Here is a 19,190-nt window from a genome sequence, read left to right as displayed (position 1 = left end):
TGTCGTTCTCTAAGTCTGCAAACACTTAGAATGAGAGCTAAGTCTGCAAACACTTAGAGTCTTTTTGGCGTCTAGCGATTGCGCCATATCCTGTCCGGCTTAGGCTGTGGACGGCCAGGCCGGGCAGGTCTTTTGGCGTTTAGCGATTGCGCCATATCCTGTCCAGCTAAGGCTCTGGACGGCCAGGCCGGGCAGGTCTTTTGGCGTTTAGCGATTGCGCCATATCCTGTCCGGCTAAGGCTCTGGGCGGCCAGTCCGGGCAGGTCTTTTAGGTGGTTTCCACTAGGGCGGGTCCATGTGGTTGGAACTGATCTTCACACCAAATTGGATGCGCCGGAGTGCACAACTGCCGTTCTCTAAGTCTGCAAACACTTAGAATGAGAGCTAAGTCTGCAAACACTTAGAGTCTTTTTGGCGTCTAGCGATTGCGCCATATCCTGTCTGGCTTAGGCTGTGGACGGCCAGGCCGGGCAGGTCTTTTGGCGTTTAGCGATTGCACCATATCCTGTCCGGCTAAGGCTCTGGGCGGCCAGTCCGGGCAGGTCTTTGAGGTGGTTTCCACTAGGGCGGGTCCATGTGGTTGGAACTGATCTTCACACCAAATTGGACGCGCCGGAGTGCACCACTGCCGTTCTCTAAGTCTGCAAACACTTAGAATGAGAGGTAAGTCTGCAAACACTTAGAGTCTTTTTATGGGGGAGCTGGCATATACTAGTGACTCAAAAGTGAGGGACACAGTTTAGAGACAACTCTACTTTATTTCTTTTTTGAAATTTAATTACAGAGACTCTTTACAGGTCTTCAAAGGCAAAGGAAAAGACTATTGATAGTATATTCGAAGATTTCTGGAATTCCAGGCGTGCGGCAGCAGCTGCTCGTCAAGTGTCTCTAGGCGGTAGCTTCCTGGACGGATGACCTCTTTGACTCGGTACGGCCATTCCCAAGTCGGGGAGAGTTTGCCCACCCTTCTTGGCTGGGAGACGGCCGCTTTCCTCAAAACTAGGTGGCCTGCGCGAAACTCTCTTGGTCGGATCTTCGTATCATGGTATCTAGACACCTTCTGCTTATACGATGCGGCTCTGATCTGTGACTCCTCACGGACTTCCTCAAGCAAGTCGAGGTTGACACGGAGCCCGTCCCCATTAAGCTGTTCATTGAAGTTAACAATTCTTGGGGAAGGAATGCCGATGTCAACCGGAATCACAGCCTCTGTTCCGAAGGAGAGATTGAAAGGCGACTCACCCGTTGCAGTGCGTGGGGTAGTCCGATACGCCCAGAGCACATGGTACAGCTCGTCAGCCCAGCGTCCGGCCTTATCATCCAGTCTCTTCTTTATCACCTGCAGCAGAGTCCTGTTCGTCACTTTGGTCTGTCCATTCGTCTGAGGGTGTGCCACGGAAGTGAACCTTTGCTCAATCTTCAGATCTGCACAAAACTTTCTGAAGTTCCTTGAGTCGAACTGTTTGCCATTGTCTGTTATGAGGACCCGGGGTATCCCGAATCTGCACACCACTGATTTCCAGAAAAAGTTCTGGACGTTCTGCTCGGTGATCTTGGCCAGAGGTTCAGCTTCTACCCACTTAGTAAAGTAGTCGATGGCGACAACGACGAACTCACGGCCTCCGGAGGCCGGCGGAAAAGGACCTAAGATGTCCATTCCCCATATAGCAAAAGGGAGAGGGCTGATGATCGGAGCCATTGGCACGGCGGGAGAAAATTTCTGACACTTCTCACACTTCTTCACAAGGCTCAGTGCATCTTGTCTCAGTGTAGGCCAGTACAGGCCTCTTAGAAGGACTTTGATGGCGAGGGCCTTGCCCCCAAGATGCTCTCCACAAATTCCTTCATGGGTCTCTCGCAGGGCATACAGGGCATCAGTTGGCCGGAGACACTTCAAGTACGGGAGGGTGTAAGATCTCTTGTATAGAGTCTCGCCGTCAAGTGAAAACCTTGCTGCCCGCTGTACGACTTTATGGGCCTCTTTTTTCTCTCCGGGGAGCTCTCTGCTGCGCAGATATCTGATGATCTCATCCATCCAGCACGGCTCATCGTCGATCTGCATTACTACGACGGGCTGGCCATCAATACTGGAGGTCTTTAGGAACTCCATACGGATTTCTCTGAGAGCGGTGTAGCCTTATGCCGCTAGCTTTGAGAGCACATCAGCCTTCGTATTTTCAGTCCGGGGGACTCTGACGACCTCAAAACTTCCGAACTTACTGGCCAGGCTACGGACCCTTTGCAGATATTTTATCATTCGCTCTTCTCGGGCCTCATATACTCCTTGGATCTGACATACGACTAACTGTGAATCGCAGTACGCCTTTAGTCTCTGAGCGCGGGCCTGAATGGCGAGGTTCATTCCATCGATGAGCGCCTCGTACTCTGCCTCATTGTTTGACGCACGGAATCCAAACATCAGGGCATAATTCAGGACAAAGTCCTCTGGTCCTGTGAGAACTAGTCCGGCACCGCTGCCACTTTTATTTGAAGATCCGTCGACATATACCTCCCAGAGCGGCTCTTCAGAACATGGAAGCGGGCTGGTTGGTGGAGCTGCACTCTCAAGCCCGGGAAGCGGAACCGCTTCGGCTTCGGTCTGCTGCTCGGATATAACCGGTTCTGCTTCTGAAGGAAGCGCTGCTTCTGACCCGGGGTCTGAATCTGGCATTGTACATTCAGCTATGAAGTCTGCAAGAACCTGAGCTTTGATTGCTGGCCTGGGCAGATATTTGATGTCAAACTCGCTGAGCTCCACGACCCACTTCACAAGTCGGCCTGAAGTGTCTGGACGGTGGAGGATCTGCCTGAGGGGCTGTCCCGTCAGGACCTTGATCGTATGCACCTGGAAATACGGCCTTAATTTTCTGGCCGCCATAACGAGGGCGTATACGAGCTTCTCGACTCGCTGATATCTCGTCTCTGCATCATGAAGGACCTTACTGACATAGTAGATCGGCTTTTGCTGGTGGTACTCCTCTCTGATCAGTACTGCTGCAACTGCCAAAGGTCCCGCTGAGAGATACAGAATCAGCTCTTCTCCTGGCTCTGGCTTGGACAGCAATGGCGGAGAGGACAAGTACTGCTTCAGCTCTTCAAATGCCGCTTGACACTCCGAAGTCCAGGGCACGGTTTTTATACCCTTGACTGCGTTGAAGAACGGAAGGCATATTTCTGCGGACTTAGAGATGAACCGCCCCAGGGCAGCTACTAATCCGGTCAGGCGCTGTACTTCTCTGATAGTTCTGGGCGGAGTCAGCTCCATCACCGCCTTGATTTTCTCAGGATTTGCCTCTATCCCTCTCTGGCTTACCATGAAGCCCAGAAACTTGCCTGCTTCCACGCCGAACGTACACTTGGTCGGATTGAGCTTCATGTTGTGCTCCCTCAAGACTTGAAACGCTTCTTTGAGGTCGGCAACATGATTGCAGGCAGCTCTGCTCTTGACCAGCATATCGTCCACATATACTTCCATATTGCGGCCGATCTGCTCTTTGAACAGCCTGTTGACGAGCCGCTGGTAGGTGGCTCCTGCGTTCTTCAGTCCAAAAGGCATAACTCGATAGCAATAAGTCCCCTGATCGGTTACAAAGGATGTCTTCGGAATGTCGGACTCATACATTCTGATCTGATTGTATCCCGAGAAGGCGTCCATGAAACTTAGCAGCTCGTGACCTGCAGTAGCGTCGATGAGCTGATCGATCTTTGGGAGCGGGTAGCTGTCCTTCGGGCAGGCCTTATTCAGATCTGTAAAATCTATGCAGGTCCTCCACTTCCCATTAGACTTCTTCACCATCACAACATTCGCGAGCCAGTCCGGGTACTAGATCTCGCGGATGAAGTCGGCCTTCAGAAGCCTTTCCACCTCCTCTCTAATGGCCCTTCGCCTCTCCGGTGCAAAGTGCCTCCTCTTCTGTTTCACGGGCTTGCAGGTCTGATCAACCCCGAGCTCATGGGTGCTGATTGCAGGGTCGATGCCGGGCATGTCTGAAGGAGCCCAGGCAAAGACATCTGCATTGGCTCTGAGAAATTGAGCAAGATCCTGCTGCGCGGCCTCTGGCAGGGCAGAGCTGATCTGGACAACCCTCTGGACAACCCTCTGGTCGACTCGGACGCATTCTTCCCTTTTAGTGCCGCTGCATAGCACTGCCTCGACTGGGGCTGATCCCCTCTGACTTCCCCTACGCCTCCTGGTGTACTGAACTTCATCTTCTGATGATAGGCGGAGGGAACGGCTCGGAGGAGATTCTGGTCGGGGCGTCCCAGGATAGCATTGTAGGCCGACTTGGCCCTTACCACCAAGAAGTTCACCATGGCGACGGACTGGCAGGGCGGCTCCCCGATAAGAACTGGAAGCTCGATCTGCCCTTCAACTTTGACAACTTCTCCGGAGAACCCGAACAGATCAGAGTTGGCCGGCTTCAGACGGTCGGTTCCGATCAGCATCCGCTCGAAGGCGTGATAATAGAGGATGTCTGCGGAGCTCCCGTTGTCGACCAAGATCTTCTTCATTTCCCAGTTCGCCACCAGCATGGTGATGACCAGGGCATCATCATGCGGAAGGATCAGGCCGTCGAGATCTGCATCTGAAAAGGATATCACGTTCTCTAGCCTGGCCCTCTTGCTGCAGGTATGGACGGCGTTGACCTGCCGGGCATAAGTCCTGCGGGCTGATGAAGAGGTTCCTCCTGCGGTCGGCCCTCCTGAAATGGTACCAATAACACCATGAGGTTGAGGTTGAGGTACCTGAGGAGGGGGGCTGGCCGGGGCCGGAGCTTGAATGCGGTCGCCTAGAGGTTGAGCGCCCCGGGGGCTTCTGCCTCTGGGCCTCGGCTTGTCCTTGCGCTCTCTTTTGTTGCCATCATTTTTCAAGTACCTTCCGAGGTACCCTCTGCTGATCAGCTGCTCGATCTCCTCCTTCAAATGAAGGCATGCGTTGGTGTCGTGGCCGTGGTCCTTGTGGAACCTGCAGTACTGGGACATATTTCTTTTTGTCGACGAGGTCTGCCTCTCCGGCCACCGGATGAAGTCCTCTTCCCGAATGGCTGCCAGGATCTGTGCTCTGGACGCGGTCAACCGCGTGTAATGCTCTCTCGGGTGGGGGCTTCTCCCCTTTCGAGAAGGGCTTCTCTCCTTGTGGAAAGGGCTTCTCTCCTTCTTCTGAGACTTATCATCCCTACGCTGCTTGGTAGGGTTCTTCTCCTCAGGCCTTCTCTTGCTAGCAGAGTCCAGGGCGGCGAGAGTTTCCTTCACCGAGATGTACTCCTCCGCCCCGGCCATCAGGTCTGCGAGGGACTGCGGATTGCGCCGGGCCACTGCTCGCCTGAAGTCAGTTGATCGGGCGCCGGCCAGAAGGGCATTCGTGGCCGCGGAGGGATCCAGGTTGGGAACTTGAAGGGCTTCCCTATTAAAGCGACCAACGAACACTTTCAAGGCCTCATCATCTCCCTGCCTGAGGGCCATCAGCGAAGCCGTCGTCTTCCTGGGTCTTCTGCTGCTCATGAAATGACGGGCCAGGTCGTCCCCAAAATCATCAAAATTATCCACGGACCTGGGTTTGAGCCGCGAGTACCAGTCCCTCGCTGCTCCAGTCAACGTGGTGGGGAATGCCCGGCAAAGGAATCCATCCGACGCCCCGTGGAGAAGCATTGCGGTCCTGAAAGTCTCCAAGTGGTCCACGGGGTCGGTGGTCCCGTCATACTGCGAGATCTGCGGCATCTTCCAGCCCGCGGGGGCCTCCGCGCTGAGCACTCTGTCTGAAAATGGTTGAGCGCTTGTGAAGATCCGGGAGGTAGGTCGGCCCTGCTCTCTAGCGAGCTCTTCAATCCGGTGGTCGATCTGCTGGATCCTTCGTAACATCGGGTCGTCTCTTTCCTCAGCACGGTGGACGGGCCTCTCTCTTCTTGCTGGCGGGCTCATAGTCGATCCGGACTGACTGGCCGAACTCCTTCGCCGATGCCGCGATCCCTCTCCGTGCGTGGCGTCTCTCTTGCTGTCATGCCTTTGTACGGAAGGAGATCGTGACCGGTGATGCAGGCGAGGCTCGGGGCGCACATGCTTGTCCCGGGAGAGGTGATCTCGTCTTGTAGAGTGACGAGTCTGTTCTCAGGGCGGGGGCGTGTGCTCTCTGCGGGAGCTTCCCCTCCTCTGCGTGGGCTGAGAGGCCTCGGCTGGGTGCTGCTGGAGTGCGGGGGCCGGATTCCTGAACTGCGCAATCACAGCAGTCATTTCATGGAAAAGGGCCTGCATCTCCCTCGGGGTTGGGGTAGGGTCTGAACGGTCCGAGCGAGTCGGACTTCGCTCCCCTGCCGCCCCGATCTCTATCTGCGAGGCCAGTCGCTCGCTTCTTCCTTCGCGGGGGGTTGTAGCCCGGGTCGTCCGGGAGGTTGGCACATGCTTTCCGTTTTTCCCTACCATTGCTTAAGTGAGGTTCCGAACAGCCTTTTGTTGCGGGGTCCCACGGATGGCGCCAAATCTGTTAGGTCTAAAATTGGTAACAGGTTATGGTAGGGCCGGAAGAGCTGATCTGACAAGCCACAGCTGAAGGGCTGGTGGAGTCCTGCGCTGCACAAGGGCACAGACAAGAAGACAAAGGGTCAGAAGACCAACCCGGAGGTTGCTCCGGACGGGCGCTTCGACACTCAAGTCAGTATGAGCAGGAGTGCAGAGCAATGTCAGAGCAGAAAGCTTAGGGTTTTTTATTTCAGATCCCTCACCTTAGCACAAATGAGGGCTATTTATAGTGTGATCCTGAGCCACCTGTCAAGGACAGGTGGTAGTTCTGAGCCACCTGTCCAGAACAGGTGGTGGCCTCTGTATGGACCAGGTCTCATACCTAGTAGGGGCAAGTGGAAGTCCCTGATTGGTCCAGGTGTCATACCTAGCAGGGACAGGTGTTGGCTTTGCAGTGGTCCCTGTGAGGGCCACGTGTCAACAACCAATTGGTTGCTGAGTTCGGACCCCATCGCTGAGTTTGGACCCCATCAGGTCTTAAACAAATTCCTCATGATTGATTTGTTTGCTTCAGTTCCGCCTTTCACAACCATGGTCTCTTTTGCAACTGAAGTGGCTCGTCTCTCTTTTACAAACAAACAATCAACGAATCCATATATCTCCTTATTTATGCAGATGATTGTCATCAATGGAAGCGATAGTGCCGCATTACGCCTCTTATCGACTATCTTTTTCAATGTTTCAATATGCCTGATCTTGGCAACTGACACTACTTCTTGAGTATGGAAGTATCATGCACTCTGTTATATCTCACATTGACTCACTCCAAGTATGCAGTTAAGCTTCTCCAATGTTTTGATATGGCAGTAGCCAAACCTGTCTCCACTCCTCCAATCACCAGCTCCAAACTCTCTGCCATAGATGGGGATCCTCTATTTGATATTACTACTTACGGAAGTGTCATAGTTGCTCTTTAATGTCCCACAATGACAAGGTCGGATCTCTCCTATGATGCCATTCAGGTTCGCCAATTCATGCACAAGCCTACTAATACACATATGGAAGGCGTCAAACGTGTACTTCACTACGTCAAAGGCACAGTCGATCATAGCCTCACTTTTCGTGCCTCACAAGATTTCACCTTTCATGCTTTCTCAAGTTGATTGGGCTATGTCACCTGATGACCGGTGCTCTACCACTGGTGACTCCACATACCTTGGCCCAAATCTCACGATAATGTATTCTAAAAAAGCAGCCTATGTTCATATTCAACACAAAGCCTAATATAGAGCCATGACCACTATTTTGGGTTCAGCGTACCTCATGGACGTGGGAATTCGACTCCAAATATGACATCCTCTCCCATGTGACAACATCAGCAGTTCAGCACTACATATCACGAGGTTAATCCTTTCTTTCATGCATGCACCAAATATGTTGCGATCAACTATCACTTTGTCGGGTACGTTACAAGCCCAGCACTTCCATAGCAAAATCGACCCGTGCCCGCGGGTCTACTCAGCCCACCCGCAAATTTGCTTGCATGGGTTGGCATTTGATTGACCCGTCAAAATTGACCTGCAGGTCACCCAACCCACCAAAACACGGGTGAGATAGGGTAAACCCGCAGGTACCCGCATTTCTTTTTTAAAATTTTTTTTTTTTTTCGTTCGAGTAGCTACCGGCCGCATTTCCTAACTCGCAACAAAGAGCAGTTTTTAGATAAAATAGGGGATTTCTCTCTTTGGAGGGTAGAAAAGCAATCCATACGAACTGTGAGATCAAAGAAAAAGATAAATGGACGGTCTAGATTAAGAGGAAATGCAACCTAGTATAAAAGGGACAAGGGCTTGTTTGCAATGAGGGTACTCCAGGCATTTTTTTTTTTTCCTAAGTCTCTTCTTCTGTTGTTGTTGCTATAATTCACCCAAAACAAACCCGCAGTGGGTGCGGGCCACCTAAATGCTGACCCGTAGGGATGCGGGCCATTTTTTACCCAATCCGTTTGACCCGCACCCGCATGACCCGCAGGTAACCCAACCAAATACAGGAGAGAATAATAAAGTCTGCACATATCTTAATAGGCAAGTTTAGCGAAAAAGAAAAACAAAGTCTCCCAAGAAAGTTTCCCACGAAAAAAGTCTGCACATCTCTTAATTGGCAAGTTAGGTGAAAAACAAATACAGGAGAGAATAACAAAGTCTCAAACAAAAGAGCGCTGGAAAATTCGGCTAACGCTTTCATAGGGGTGTCAGCTGATCCACTTCGGATCGGATCCAACTATGTCTTAGTCACATTCCATTCAAATCCATTATCGGTCCTTTGAACCCTACTTTGTGTGTTTCGGTCAAGGTCCATTTCAAATCAAACCCTAGTAGGCCCTACTTGCACTGTAAGTAGTTAGAATTTTAAGAAGTGTATGTGGTATTTTTAAGATAAATTAGTATTGGGAAATGATTTCTGCGCCCCAGTGTTTTGATAAACATGCGCTCCACTTGTCTGTCGTGTAGTATTTAAAGGGATGTCAGAGGATATTACCATTCTCAAAAGGCTCTTAAAGCCATTTAAAAGCTACACAACAAACAAGTGAGAGCATGTTTATCAAAGCATTGGAGCGCTGAAATCATTTTCCTTAGTATTTTATCAGTGACTAATTTAAACTTTTAAATATGTAAAACAATGCTTGGAAAGAATAAAACTATTCTAATCTTATATACAAGAATATAGTGCAGTTAATGACATCATAACAACAAATTTAGTTATAACCAAATGATGAACAAATAGTGTATTCATTTTTTTTCAATGACAACAAATAATGTATTCATGAAAACATATATTCAGTCATTCTCTAATCATTCAAAAAAATAAAAATAAAATCACTCACTCTCTATACATATTTCAGTTATATTACACAGTAGCAGCGAGGGCGAGCGGCAGCTGCAGCTGCAGCAGCGGCAAAGGTGACCTGTGACAACACAGTGGGTTAATAATGGTTAAAGAAAGAAGAGAAGTTGGTGACTCAAGACCAGGTCGAGATGAATGACAATACTGAAATTAGGAATCATCCCAAAAAATGCATATGGCTTTATTTACTAAAATACCCCTAAAATAATACTTAAAAGTTATAAAAAGATCCTCAATCTTTTTATAAAGTAATATATAAAATGGGAATTAGGGCTCACAGGTTTTAGTTAGCTGTCTGATCCGATGGGGAAAAAATTTCGGATCCTATGATAAGGATTCAAAATGTGTCTAGGGATCCTGCTAATGCGTATAGATCATGTCAGTTTAAGTTCGGGTTCGGATGGTCCATTGACACCCCTACCATTTCAGTCATCTCCCCGTGGGGCTTAGCTTTTACAACCAAAAGCATCATATTCTATTGTATAATTTCCAAGAGAAACAGATCAAAAGTTATAATCATTTTTATGCGGGATATTATTGAGTGGGACCCAATAGATCAATGGTGTGGATCATCAAAAAGATGCCCCTTTCTTGTACTTTTGCCTGCTCATGTTACTCCATGTGGCTGCCAAATAATCTACCAAAAACATAATGTCAAGATTTGGACATAATTGTGGATAATAAGCATCCCTGTTAGTGAAGAATCTGAAGTTAATACAGAAACTAAAAGTCAGCAACCAAGAGCTATTTTTTATTAGACCATTCAGCACCACCTTTGGATTGAATCAGATTCTTATCTTGTGATTGATTTTCTTCTCAGCAGTCAATCTGCAAATCCTGCATGGAAAGCTTGCTATTCTTTTACCGAGGGAACCACCTGAAAATACAGCCCCAAACAGTCCTAGCAAGCCTGAAATGTACAAGATGACGCTCTACTGTTTCCCCACATTCAATGCACAAAACACACCTACTGACTATCCAAAAACATATTTTTTTAGATGATCTTGTGTGTTGATCTTTCAATTGACCGCAGTCGTGGCAAAAACCTCTAACTTTGAAGGACCAAAGCGTTCCAGACCTTCTCCTAACTAAATGACTCTATCGAGTTAATGAAAAAACAGATTTCATCAATCATTAACTTTCCCCAATTAAACAGCAGTATTTACTACAAGCATGATTGGCATCCCCCCACAATAATTAATTATTCTACTATGTTGTTGTGCACTTGTGCTATCACAAAAGATATTAACTATCCCCAGTATTCTTTTTCTATCCTACCCATTTCTGTCTACTTCTAAGCATCTGGAGATACTTTGACTCTATCAGACAATGTGTTGGACAAGAACCATATTTCAATAGGCCTGTGGAATATGTTAGTTGTAGACTTGTAGCCTTGTAGGTTTTTCACAATTATCAGAAACAACATTTTAACAACATAGAAATATACAGAGACAATAAAAAAGGAATGCTGGTATTCACCTGATCAAGTACCCCCAAAGCACGATTGCAGTCAGTGTTTGATGTAAACATTTGTAATTAAATCCATAGCCACCACCAGCATTGATCAAAAACAATAAATCCAACTTTAAAAAAGGCAGACATTTGGGTCTTCCTCATCTGAATCAAATTCAACCTGTAATTGGAAAATAAGACCAAAATGCCTGAAATAATTAAAATTTTAGTTCCAAGAATCTACATGGATCAATATGCTGAAGATTGGTTAGACAACTACCAACTCTCTGAAAGACTGGTATTTTTTGGAGTTTTTATATGGTGTGCACACATGCAGTGCTCGTGCAGCCCAAAAAGTACAGCGGAGCCCACATGAATGAATGATCTAAACCATTCATTTTTTGGTCCTGGCGTAGATAGGCTGTGCCCCAAAAATGGGGGCCACAGGATGATCCCAACCCTTCAATTTGAGGAGTTTTTCTTTACTGTGCCATCTAAAAATGAGGGCTATAAATCTAAGGGTTAGGATCATCCTATGGCCCCCATTTTTTGGGCAGGGCCTATCTACGATGGGGACCAAAAAATTTTGGGGCTGCACGGGCACTGGACGCTCATACACCATATAAAATATTTGTAAAAATAAAAAAGAATACTCACATTTTCATCTTTAAACCACCCTCCATGGCAGTCACGTTTCCAACCTGCCTCTATAAACTTGAGTTCTTTCTCACGGCGTTCCCGAACCTCCACCTGCTGCTCTGCAAGCATCTTAACCGTTGCTTCGGTAGCCATTATAATATTTTTCTCATTATTATTAGAGTCAGGTTTCACACTTGGTGATGGCTCCTTTCTCCACTTAGAAGAAGGGTGAGGACTCGGATCAAAGAAAGAACCATTACCCCCACGGAAATTTACATTATGGCTATTACTTGTAACACCGAGTTCATACGTTTGGTTATGAATTGCCTCATAAGTCGCTTTCCTTGTGTGTTCAATCAACGGCTTGATGTGTGGCTCAAAACAATGGCTGGAATTTCTTGAACTCACAGCACCAGTGGAATCACCTGATAAGGCTATTCTCTTATTAATTTCTAGCTGTTTACGTAATTCCCTTTCGTTAAGTCTGGATTCAGAAGCTAAATGATGTGATCCCTTGCTATGCATCTGCAAAAGAATGGCTGTGATCAGAAACTGAAAACAGAGTGACAAAATAAAGGTAGTACACCCCAATTATGGAGGAAGGAAATCAAAGAGCTCTAGACTCTGTTTGGTCTCTAATGTTTTTCCTTGGGGTGTACTTACTCAGACGCCCCCTTATTAATGAATTATGCCACCGTTCATAAAAAAAAGGATTTCCCTTCACCAATACATGGAATCACTCTGCTACAACTATTGTCTATTTGTTTCTAACCAACCGAACGAACAATCATAATATCAGACAACGCCCTTGCTTCCAAACTATGACCAAATGTTGATTTCCACATTAAATAGTCAAGTATTTACAAGTTAAAAATTATGAGCCTGGGAATGCAGCCAGCCAGCACTACAAATACCATATACAGAGAACAAATAATTCCATCTGATGCATTGAAAACAAGTCAAAGATTGGGTGTGGGATTTATGCAAAGTGATCTTCTTCTTTCCTTTAGTGGGATCAGCAACACTAAGTTATCAACTTGTAATTGATTGATCCAACTCAGAAAGTCCTCCAGCCATCTATAAGACCTTTGGGGCTTAGAAACTGATGCGCAAATTACTTTTCTGAGAAGAGATAGGAAGAGAGATGTAATGAAAAGGAATGAGGAGGGAGGACTGATGCTCCCTTAACGAGGAGAGGGAGAGGGAGAGGGAGAGGGGGAGAGAGAGAGAGAGATGGTTGGCAACCAAGCTTGGGAGTATAAACTCAATTTTATTCAATCATATCATGGTAGCTAACCCCATAGGCCTTTTCAATTGATGACAAAGTACTTCCCTCGAAATTCTAAGGAAGTGGCAGAAAAAACTAGTCCTTGTTGGTTATTGCTAATAAAAAATAAAATAAAAAGATGTCACAAGGCACACTCAACCTCCATTAATTAGACTACTCACTCTACTACCAGGACTTTCTCCTTTTACATGGACTCTATTTAATCCTACTACAAATAAACTAGGACTCTTCAAAGCTATCATGTAAACTAACTCACAAGGACGCCCTTATGTTGCAATGTGGGCCCCTGTAGTCACTTAATTACAAATGACTTAAATACCCATATCATTTAATATTTTTATAATAAACATGTGAGCCCCATTTTAAACACTTAAAACTTAAAGAAACCAAATGATATTGGTGGGAAAAGACAGATTTACCCCTCTTATAACTTAAGGGACTTAATAGACACCTAGAAGAGACGTAAAGATTACAAAATGAGCACTAGAATGGTCTCCATCAGAAACCCAGTAGCACAGATTCCATCAGGCTAACTACAATGGGGGCATAATGGAGTAATGGACACGTGGGACTTGTTTGTAGGGTAATAGGTGGGTATTATGTGGCAAGGAAAAGGGTCTACTAGTCTTTGTTGGGCACTATAAATGCTACTAATGCAGATAAGGAGTCTCTTCAACAGTCTACACCAATACAACTACTACACCCACTCAACTGGTGATGGTCAAAGCCATATATCACTATACAATGGAGGACAGCTGATAGTCTTTAAGTTATCTTTGGGAGGGGCCATCATTCAAAAAAGAAAATCTTTGGGAGGGGCTCTGCCGGCGACTATTATAAAAAGAGGTGAAAATTACTTTCAAATGAAGCCTACAATATCCATCTTCATAATCATCCGACAGATGTTGAGAACTAGAGCCAAGCAAGACATTCAAAAATTGCAATCTCACAATCGCCAAGGAAAAATAAATGTGGCATATCGGGATTTGTTACTCCGGTCTTAGAACTTCCATGTGTGGGAGCTGGGATACACAAACTGGTCAGTGATGGAGGTAATTCATTATTTCATTCGTAACACCATGGAATAGAGCCTTTAAAAAAAACGCCATGGAATAGATGATTTACAGCTTATACTTCATAAAGGACTGATTGAGCATAACAGTCCAATTGTAGTAGTTGGGCGCAGATAGGAAATGATATTGACCCCTCTAAACCAAAGAATTTTAATGTGCTTAGTTCAGTTAGACAATGTCCAATACATCAATTGTCTGATTTGGTTCAGCTAGAATAGTATGAGAGGCAGAGATAGATGGTTTGGTTGAAGATGAACGCAGAAGAAGAACCTCTCAGGTGAGGGAGACACATTGATCAAGATCAAGTTGTGATGTTTGTGGTGATAATCTTTATTGATCCCCTGAATATGAAAAAAGAGAACCGTACAGGTTCCGAGATGAAAATACAACTTTTGGATGGATTAAGGAAAAATAGTGAAATTCATGTTTCAACATGACACTCTTTTTGTTACACCAACATTTTTTTACGTCTATGGGGACATGAAAAATGGTGAACAATCCCACCTTTTTTTAAAAAGTGAGAAAATGAACCTTTAAACTTGACCCCATGATCACTTCGGAAAACCTTGATTTTGTGATCAAAGATATTTTCATACAATTTCTCAATTCTCCCTCTCCTTGCATAGATTTTGATGATCTTAGGATGCTCTAACTGCTGCACATGTTTGTACTACATCACATTGCTAACACCTTAGCTAGAGAAGGAGCGGATTTACCGGAGCTTTACATTGAGACCTTTATTTCCTTTTGCTATAAAATAGTGATTTACTGTTCTTGTGTGGCTTTAATGATTGTTTTCTTCTTTGAATAGCTTGATTGGGTCTGCACTCTTTTGCTTCAAGTCATCTCAACCCTGAACATCTTTTTTCTTTCTAAGAAAATATTTGTTTTTTAATAAAAGAAAACGGCAACTAAAAATAATGGCAGTAAGAACACACAAACTAAAAGATGTAAAATACCTGCAAAGTAAATCACTTTTTAAAGTGAGGTGTTAACAACCTTAGTTATGAATCTCGTTTCGTTTGGTGTTTTGTTTGGCTCAGTGGGAAGGGGTGTACCCACATTTGATCCGTTTTGGAAAAGGCGACTGGAGATTTCTTAAATAATTAAGATATATATATATATATATATATATATATATCTAATACTATATAGTAGAAGAGAAAATAAGAGAATTTTTTGTAGAATTACACATCACTTTTTTTGACTTTTTTTAACAAAGGCACCCATTCAACACACATATTTTCAATCCTACCCCCTCCTTTATGCTTTTTAATAAAGGCACCCATTAAAGCCACATAATTTCAATCCTACCCCGCTCATTTATGCTTTTTTAATAAAAAATCTATCGGGTGATCTTAACCATCCGATTTAAGAGGAATAACATATTATGGAAACCTCTATAGATTGGAGGGCTAGGATCAGCCTATGCCTATGGAAATGATTTTTGGGGCACAACCTATTTATGTTGTGTTCCATCACATGGACAATTTGGATCAACCTGTGATGTGGTCCGTACAGTTCTTTGTCGGCCCGTGCATCGCACGGGGTTTTTTACTAGTATATATATATATATATATATATATATATATATATATATATATAGAGAGAGAGAGAGAGAGAGAGAAAACGGTTCCTACACATATGTGTAGAGAGTTCTCTACACACTAGCTTAAAAAATAGTGGGGGGCCCACATTGTTTGGGTGATCCAAGCCATCCATTTTAAAGGCCCTCACATAGATAGGGTGTCTACAAAAAATCAGATCCATAGGATCATCCCGACCCTACGATTTGTGGAGGTAAAATGGATGTCTTTAAACCTTCACAAATTAGTCCATTTTTTGTCTCCACAGTTCGAATGGTTAGGATGATCCTATGGATCTGATTTTTTGTGGACACCCTATCTATGTGAGGGCCTTAAAAATGAATGGTTTGGATCACCCAAATAATGTGGCCCCCACTGTTTTTTAAGCTAGTGTGTAGAGAACTTATCTACACATATGTTATATATATACACACACATATGAGGAAACTGTTGGTGAGCTTAAGCTCACCAAACTTATGGTGAGCTAGCTTGCCCAATCACATGGGTCCCACATTTTGGGGAGTGATCCAAACCATTCATTTGCAAGGCCTTATCATAGATAGGGGGTGTACCAAAAATCAGCTCCATAGGATCATCCTAACCCCTCCATTTGTGGAGGACAAAAATGGGGCAGATTTGTGTCTGTCCATTTTTGTCCTCCACAACTGGAGGGGTTAGGATGATCCTATGGAGCTGATTTTTGGTACACCCCCCATCTATGTAAGGGACTTTCAAATGAATGGTTTTGATCATCCTAACAAAGTGGGCCCCCATGTGATTGGGCAAGCTAGCTCACCATAAGTTCGGTGAGCTTAAGCTCACCAACAGTTTCCTCTCTCTCTCTCTCTCTCTCTCTCTCTCTCTATATATATATATATATATATATATATATGAGAAAACGGTTCCTACACACATGTGTATATAAGTTATCTACACACTAGCTTAAAATAGAGCGGGGGCCACATTATTTGGGTGATCCAAACCATTCATTTTTAAGGCCCTCACATAGATAGGGTGTCCACAAAAAATCATATCCATTGGATCATCCTAACCATTCGAACTGTGGAGGCAAAAAATGGACTAATTTGTGAAGGTTTAAAGACATCCATTTTACCTCCACAAATCGTAGGGTTGGGATGATCCTATGGATCTGATTTTTTGTAGACACCCTATCTATGTGAGGGCCTTTAAAATGGATGGCTTGGATCACCCAAACAATGTGGGCCCCCACTGTATTTTAAGCTAGTGTGTAGAGAACTCTCTACACATATGTGTAGGAACCGTTTTCTCATATGAGAAAATATATATATATGAGGAAAAGGATTGTATGCTCGACCGTACCTAAAGTTAGGTACGGTAGAGTGCCAAATCACATGGGTCCCACATTTTTGGTGAGCATCTAAACCATTCATTTGCAAGGCCCCATCATAGATAGGGTGCATACCAAAAATCAGCTCCATAGGATCATCCTAACCCATCCATTTGTGGAGGCCAAAATGGACAGACAGTGTTTGTCCACAAATCTGCCCATTTTGGCCTCCAGTTTTGGAGGGGTTAGGATGATTCAATGGTGCTGATTTTTGATATGCACCCTATCTATGATGGGGCCTTGCAAATGAATGGTTTAGATGCCCACCAAAAATGGGGGACCCATGTGATTTGGCACTCTACCTTACCTAACTTTAGGTACGGTCGAGCATACAATCCTTTTCCTCATATATATATATATATATATATCGACCAGATTTGATAAAAATTTACATTTTAGGATTTAAAACATTTGGGTAGGTATGAAATGGGCTCTTACTGGGCCTAATTAATGTCAAATTTAATACAAAACACTAATGAAGTTAATCATACATCATATCAAATGCTAACTATAAATATTATAGATAAGAATCAAGTTTGAATTGTTCAAATTTCTCATCTCATCTCTCATCTGCTATGAGCTTCCATAAGGTGGGATTTGAGGAAGAATAGGAGTGATGAAAATAGGACATTCGATGTGTTTTTATAGTTCTCATTTGTTGGGTGGGTAAAAAGTCATAAATCGCCCTTACAACGGCTATAAAATGGGCAAAATAGTAAAAGAAACGAAAAATAACTCTTAGAAGTACTAATCAAAAAAAATTTAAGAGTTTTTAATTGGTTCTGCACCAACATCCAATTGAAAAAAAAAAAAAAAAAGATCCTTGTCTTATTCAATTGGGGATCTTATCAAGCAATTCCCTCCCTACCCTCAACTCGATTGTTTCTGAAAGAGAAATTTCTGGAAAAAAAAGGCTATGATTTCTGTTCTTGAAAGTCATACATACAGAAGAGAAAGAGAAGTAAAAATGTACCGGAAAGAAATTTAAAGAGAAAACGAAGATTAGGGTTAGGGTTTTTCCTTTCCGAGGGGTTTTTAGACGTACCGAGAGCATGAGAGGGGAATCTAGAACGGGGTTGTTAGGGCAGACGAGGCACGCGTACTTTCCATTGCAAAGCTTCTTGTAGGAAGATGAAACTTTGTTTGTTTGGTCGAGCATTAGAACGTCGACTCTCCTCTTCCTCTGATTCGCCTCTCTCGCCCAGCTATCCCCACCGAACACACTCATCTCTCTCTCTCTCTCTCTCTCTCTCTCTCTAATGTGCCTACACTCGAGTAGGACTAGGGCTTTGTGCTACACTCCAGGTGCGAGGGTGCAACTCGGGTCGGGTTCGGGTAGGATAACTTTCGGGCCGGGCCGGGCAACCCGACCGGAGTGAAACCGGACATTTTTTTTTGTCATTTTGTTTTTAGTTTGTACATCTAAAGCTTAAAAATTCGGGTTGGCTTGGGTTTGAACTCGGGTCACGTTGGAAAAAATGGTTCCTTGGGTTGGGTCAGGTTGAACCTCATCCGGTAGGAACCCGGTATGGGTTCGAGTTGAGTAAATGGTTCCTTGGATTGGGTTTGGGTTAAGGTCGAGTTGCACACTCACACCCTTGCCGGTGCAACTTGGTTCGGGTTCAACCCGATTTTTTAGCTAGTTGGTTGATTTTTTTTAGGTTGGGTTGGGTTGTGGGTTGGGAGTTTATAATCCCGAATGAAAAATCAGGTTGGGTCGGGCTGGGGTTGGGGTATCGGGCAACCCAACCATTTTTTGCTAAGTTGTTTTTTTTTTTTTTTTCAAATTTTAGTAATATTTACGGTTTTAGACTATTAGTCACTTTTGGACTTCTAATAGTGAAGACTTTTGGGGAAAGTCACGAATACACGTAGTTCTTTCCGTCTTTCCCAAAAATCATAAAATAAAACATGATTTAGAGTCTAAACACGGTTCTATATGGAAATTAGGTCGGGTCAGGTTGAAATCCGCTGGGTTTGAACTCGGGTTGGGCAACCCCGGCCATTTCCTGGTAAGTTTTCTTTTCTTTTCCAAATTTTAGTAATATTTTCGGTTTTAGACTCTTAGTCACTTTTGGACTTCTAATAGTGAAGACTTTTGGGGAAAGTCACAAATACACTCAGTTCTTTCTGAGTTTCCAAGAAATCAGAAAATAAAACACGATTTAAATGGTCTAAACATGATTCTATATGGAAACTGGGTCGGGTTGAGGAAATTGTTCCCTAGTCGGGTTGGGTTGGGCTGGGTTGGAAAATGGGTTCCTTGGGTTGGGTCGGGGTTGGCCTCAACCGGACCCAACCCAACCTGAGTTGCACCCCTACAGTGCCTATATCAATCACTTGGAACAAGGAGATAAAAAGTCAAGATTTAGGACTTGGGAAATGATATCAGCACAAGCATATTTTGTTATTTTTGCTAATCTATC

The 19,190-nt window shown here is 44.7% G+C and overlaps 2 protein-coding genes across 2 annotated transcripts; both read right to left on the bottom strand.

Annotated features, from left to right (window-relative positions):
- Positions 1-356: 356 nt before the first annotated feature.
- LOC143847896 (uncharacterized) lies at positions 357-2,878 on the bottom strand. The gene is made up of 3 exons (XM_077356684.1): positions 2,345-2,878; positions 1,058-1,147; positions 357-362 (listed from the first exon to the last, which is right to left on the bottom strand). Exons 1-3 carry the CDS (start codon positions 2,876-2,878, stop codon positions 357-359), a joined length of 630 nt encoding a protein of 209 aa, XP_077212799.1.
- A 6,329-nt stretch (positions 2,879-9,207) lies between these two features.
- LOC143849114 (uncharacterized) lies at positions 9,208-18,031 on the bottom strand. The gene is made up of 4 exons (XM_077358159.1): positions 17,810-18,031; positions 11,467-11,973; positions 10,837-10,990; positions 9,208-9,418 (listed from the first exon to the last, which is right to left on the bottom strand). Exons 1-3 carry the CDS (start codon positions 17,990-17,992, stop codon positions 10,943-10,945), a joined length of 738 nt encoding a protein of 245 aa, XP_077214274.1. The 5' UTR covers positions 17,993-18,031; the 3' UTR covers positions 9,208-9,418; positions 10,837-10,942.
- Positions 18,032-19,190: the final 1,159 nt, after the last annotated feature.

This window comes from Tasmannia lanceolata, unplaced genomic scaffold (genome assembly GCF_043159265.1).
Source record: "Tasmannia lanceolata isolate RefF3 unplaced genomic scaffold, GAP_Taslan_0.1 ptg000016l, whole genome shotgun sequence".
Lineage (NCBI taxonomy): Eukaryota > Viridiplantae > Streptophyta > Magnoliopsida > Canellales > Winteraceae > Tasmannia > Tasmannia lanceolata.
The sequence above is the reverse complement of the archived record's forward strand: the minus strand, read 5'-3'. Positions and strand labels throughout refer to the sequence as shown.

What these genes read in the sequence shown, in the direction of transcription:
- LOC143847896 (XM_077356684.1), bottom strand. Translation starts at nt 2,878, where the DNA reads ATGGCGGCCAGAAAATTAAGGCCGTATTTCCAGGTGCATACGATCAAG. An exon ending in GAATGAACCTCGCCATTCAG is followed by an intron (nt 1,148 to 2,344) that starts GCCCGCGCTCAG and finishes TTCAATGAACAG; the next exon opens with CTTAATGGGGACGGGCTCCG.
- LOC143849114 (XM_077358159.1), bottom strand. Translation starts at nt 17,992, where the DNA reads ATGAGTGTGTTCGGTGGGGATAGCTGGGCGAGAGAGGCGAATCAGAGG. An exon ending in ATTCCCCTCTCATGCTCTCG is followed by an intron (nt 11,974 to 17,809) that starts GTACGTCTAAAA and finishes ATTCTTTTGCAG; the next exon opens with ATGCATAGCAAGGGATCACA. An exon ending in GGTGGTTTAAAGATGAAAAT is followed by an intron (nt 10,991 to 11,466) that starts GTGAGTATTCTT and finishes TTCCAATTACAG; the next exon opens with GTTGAATTTGATTCAGATGA.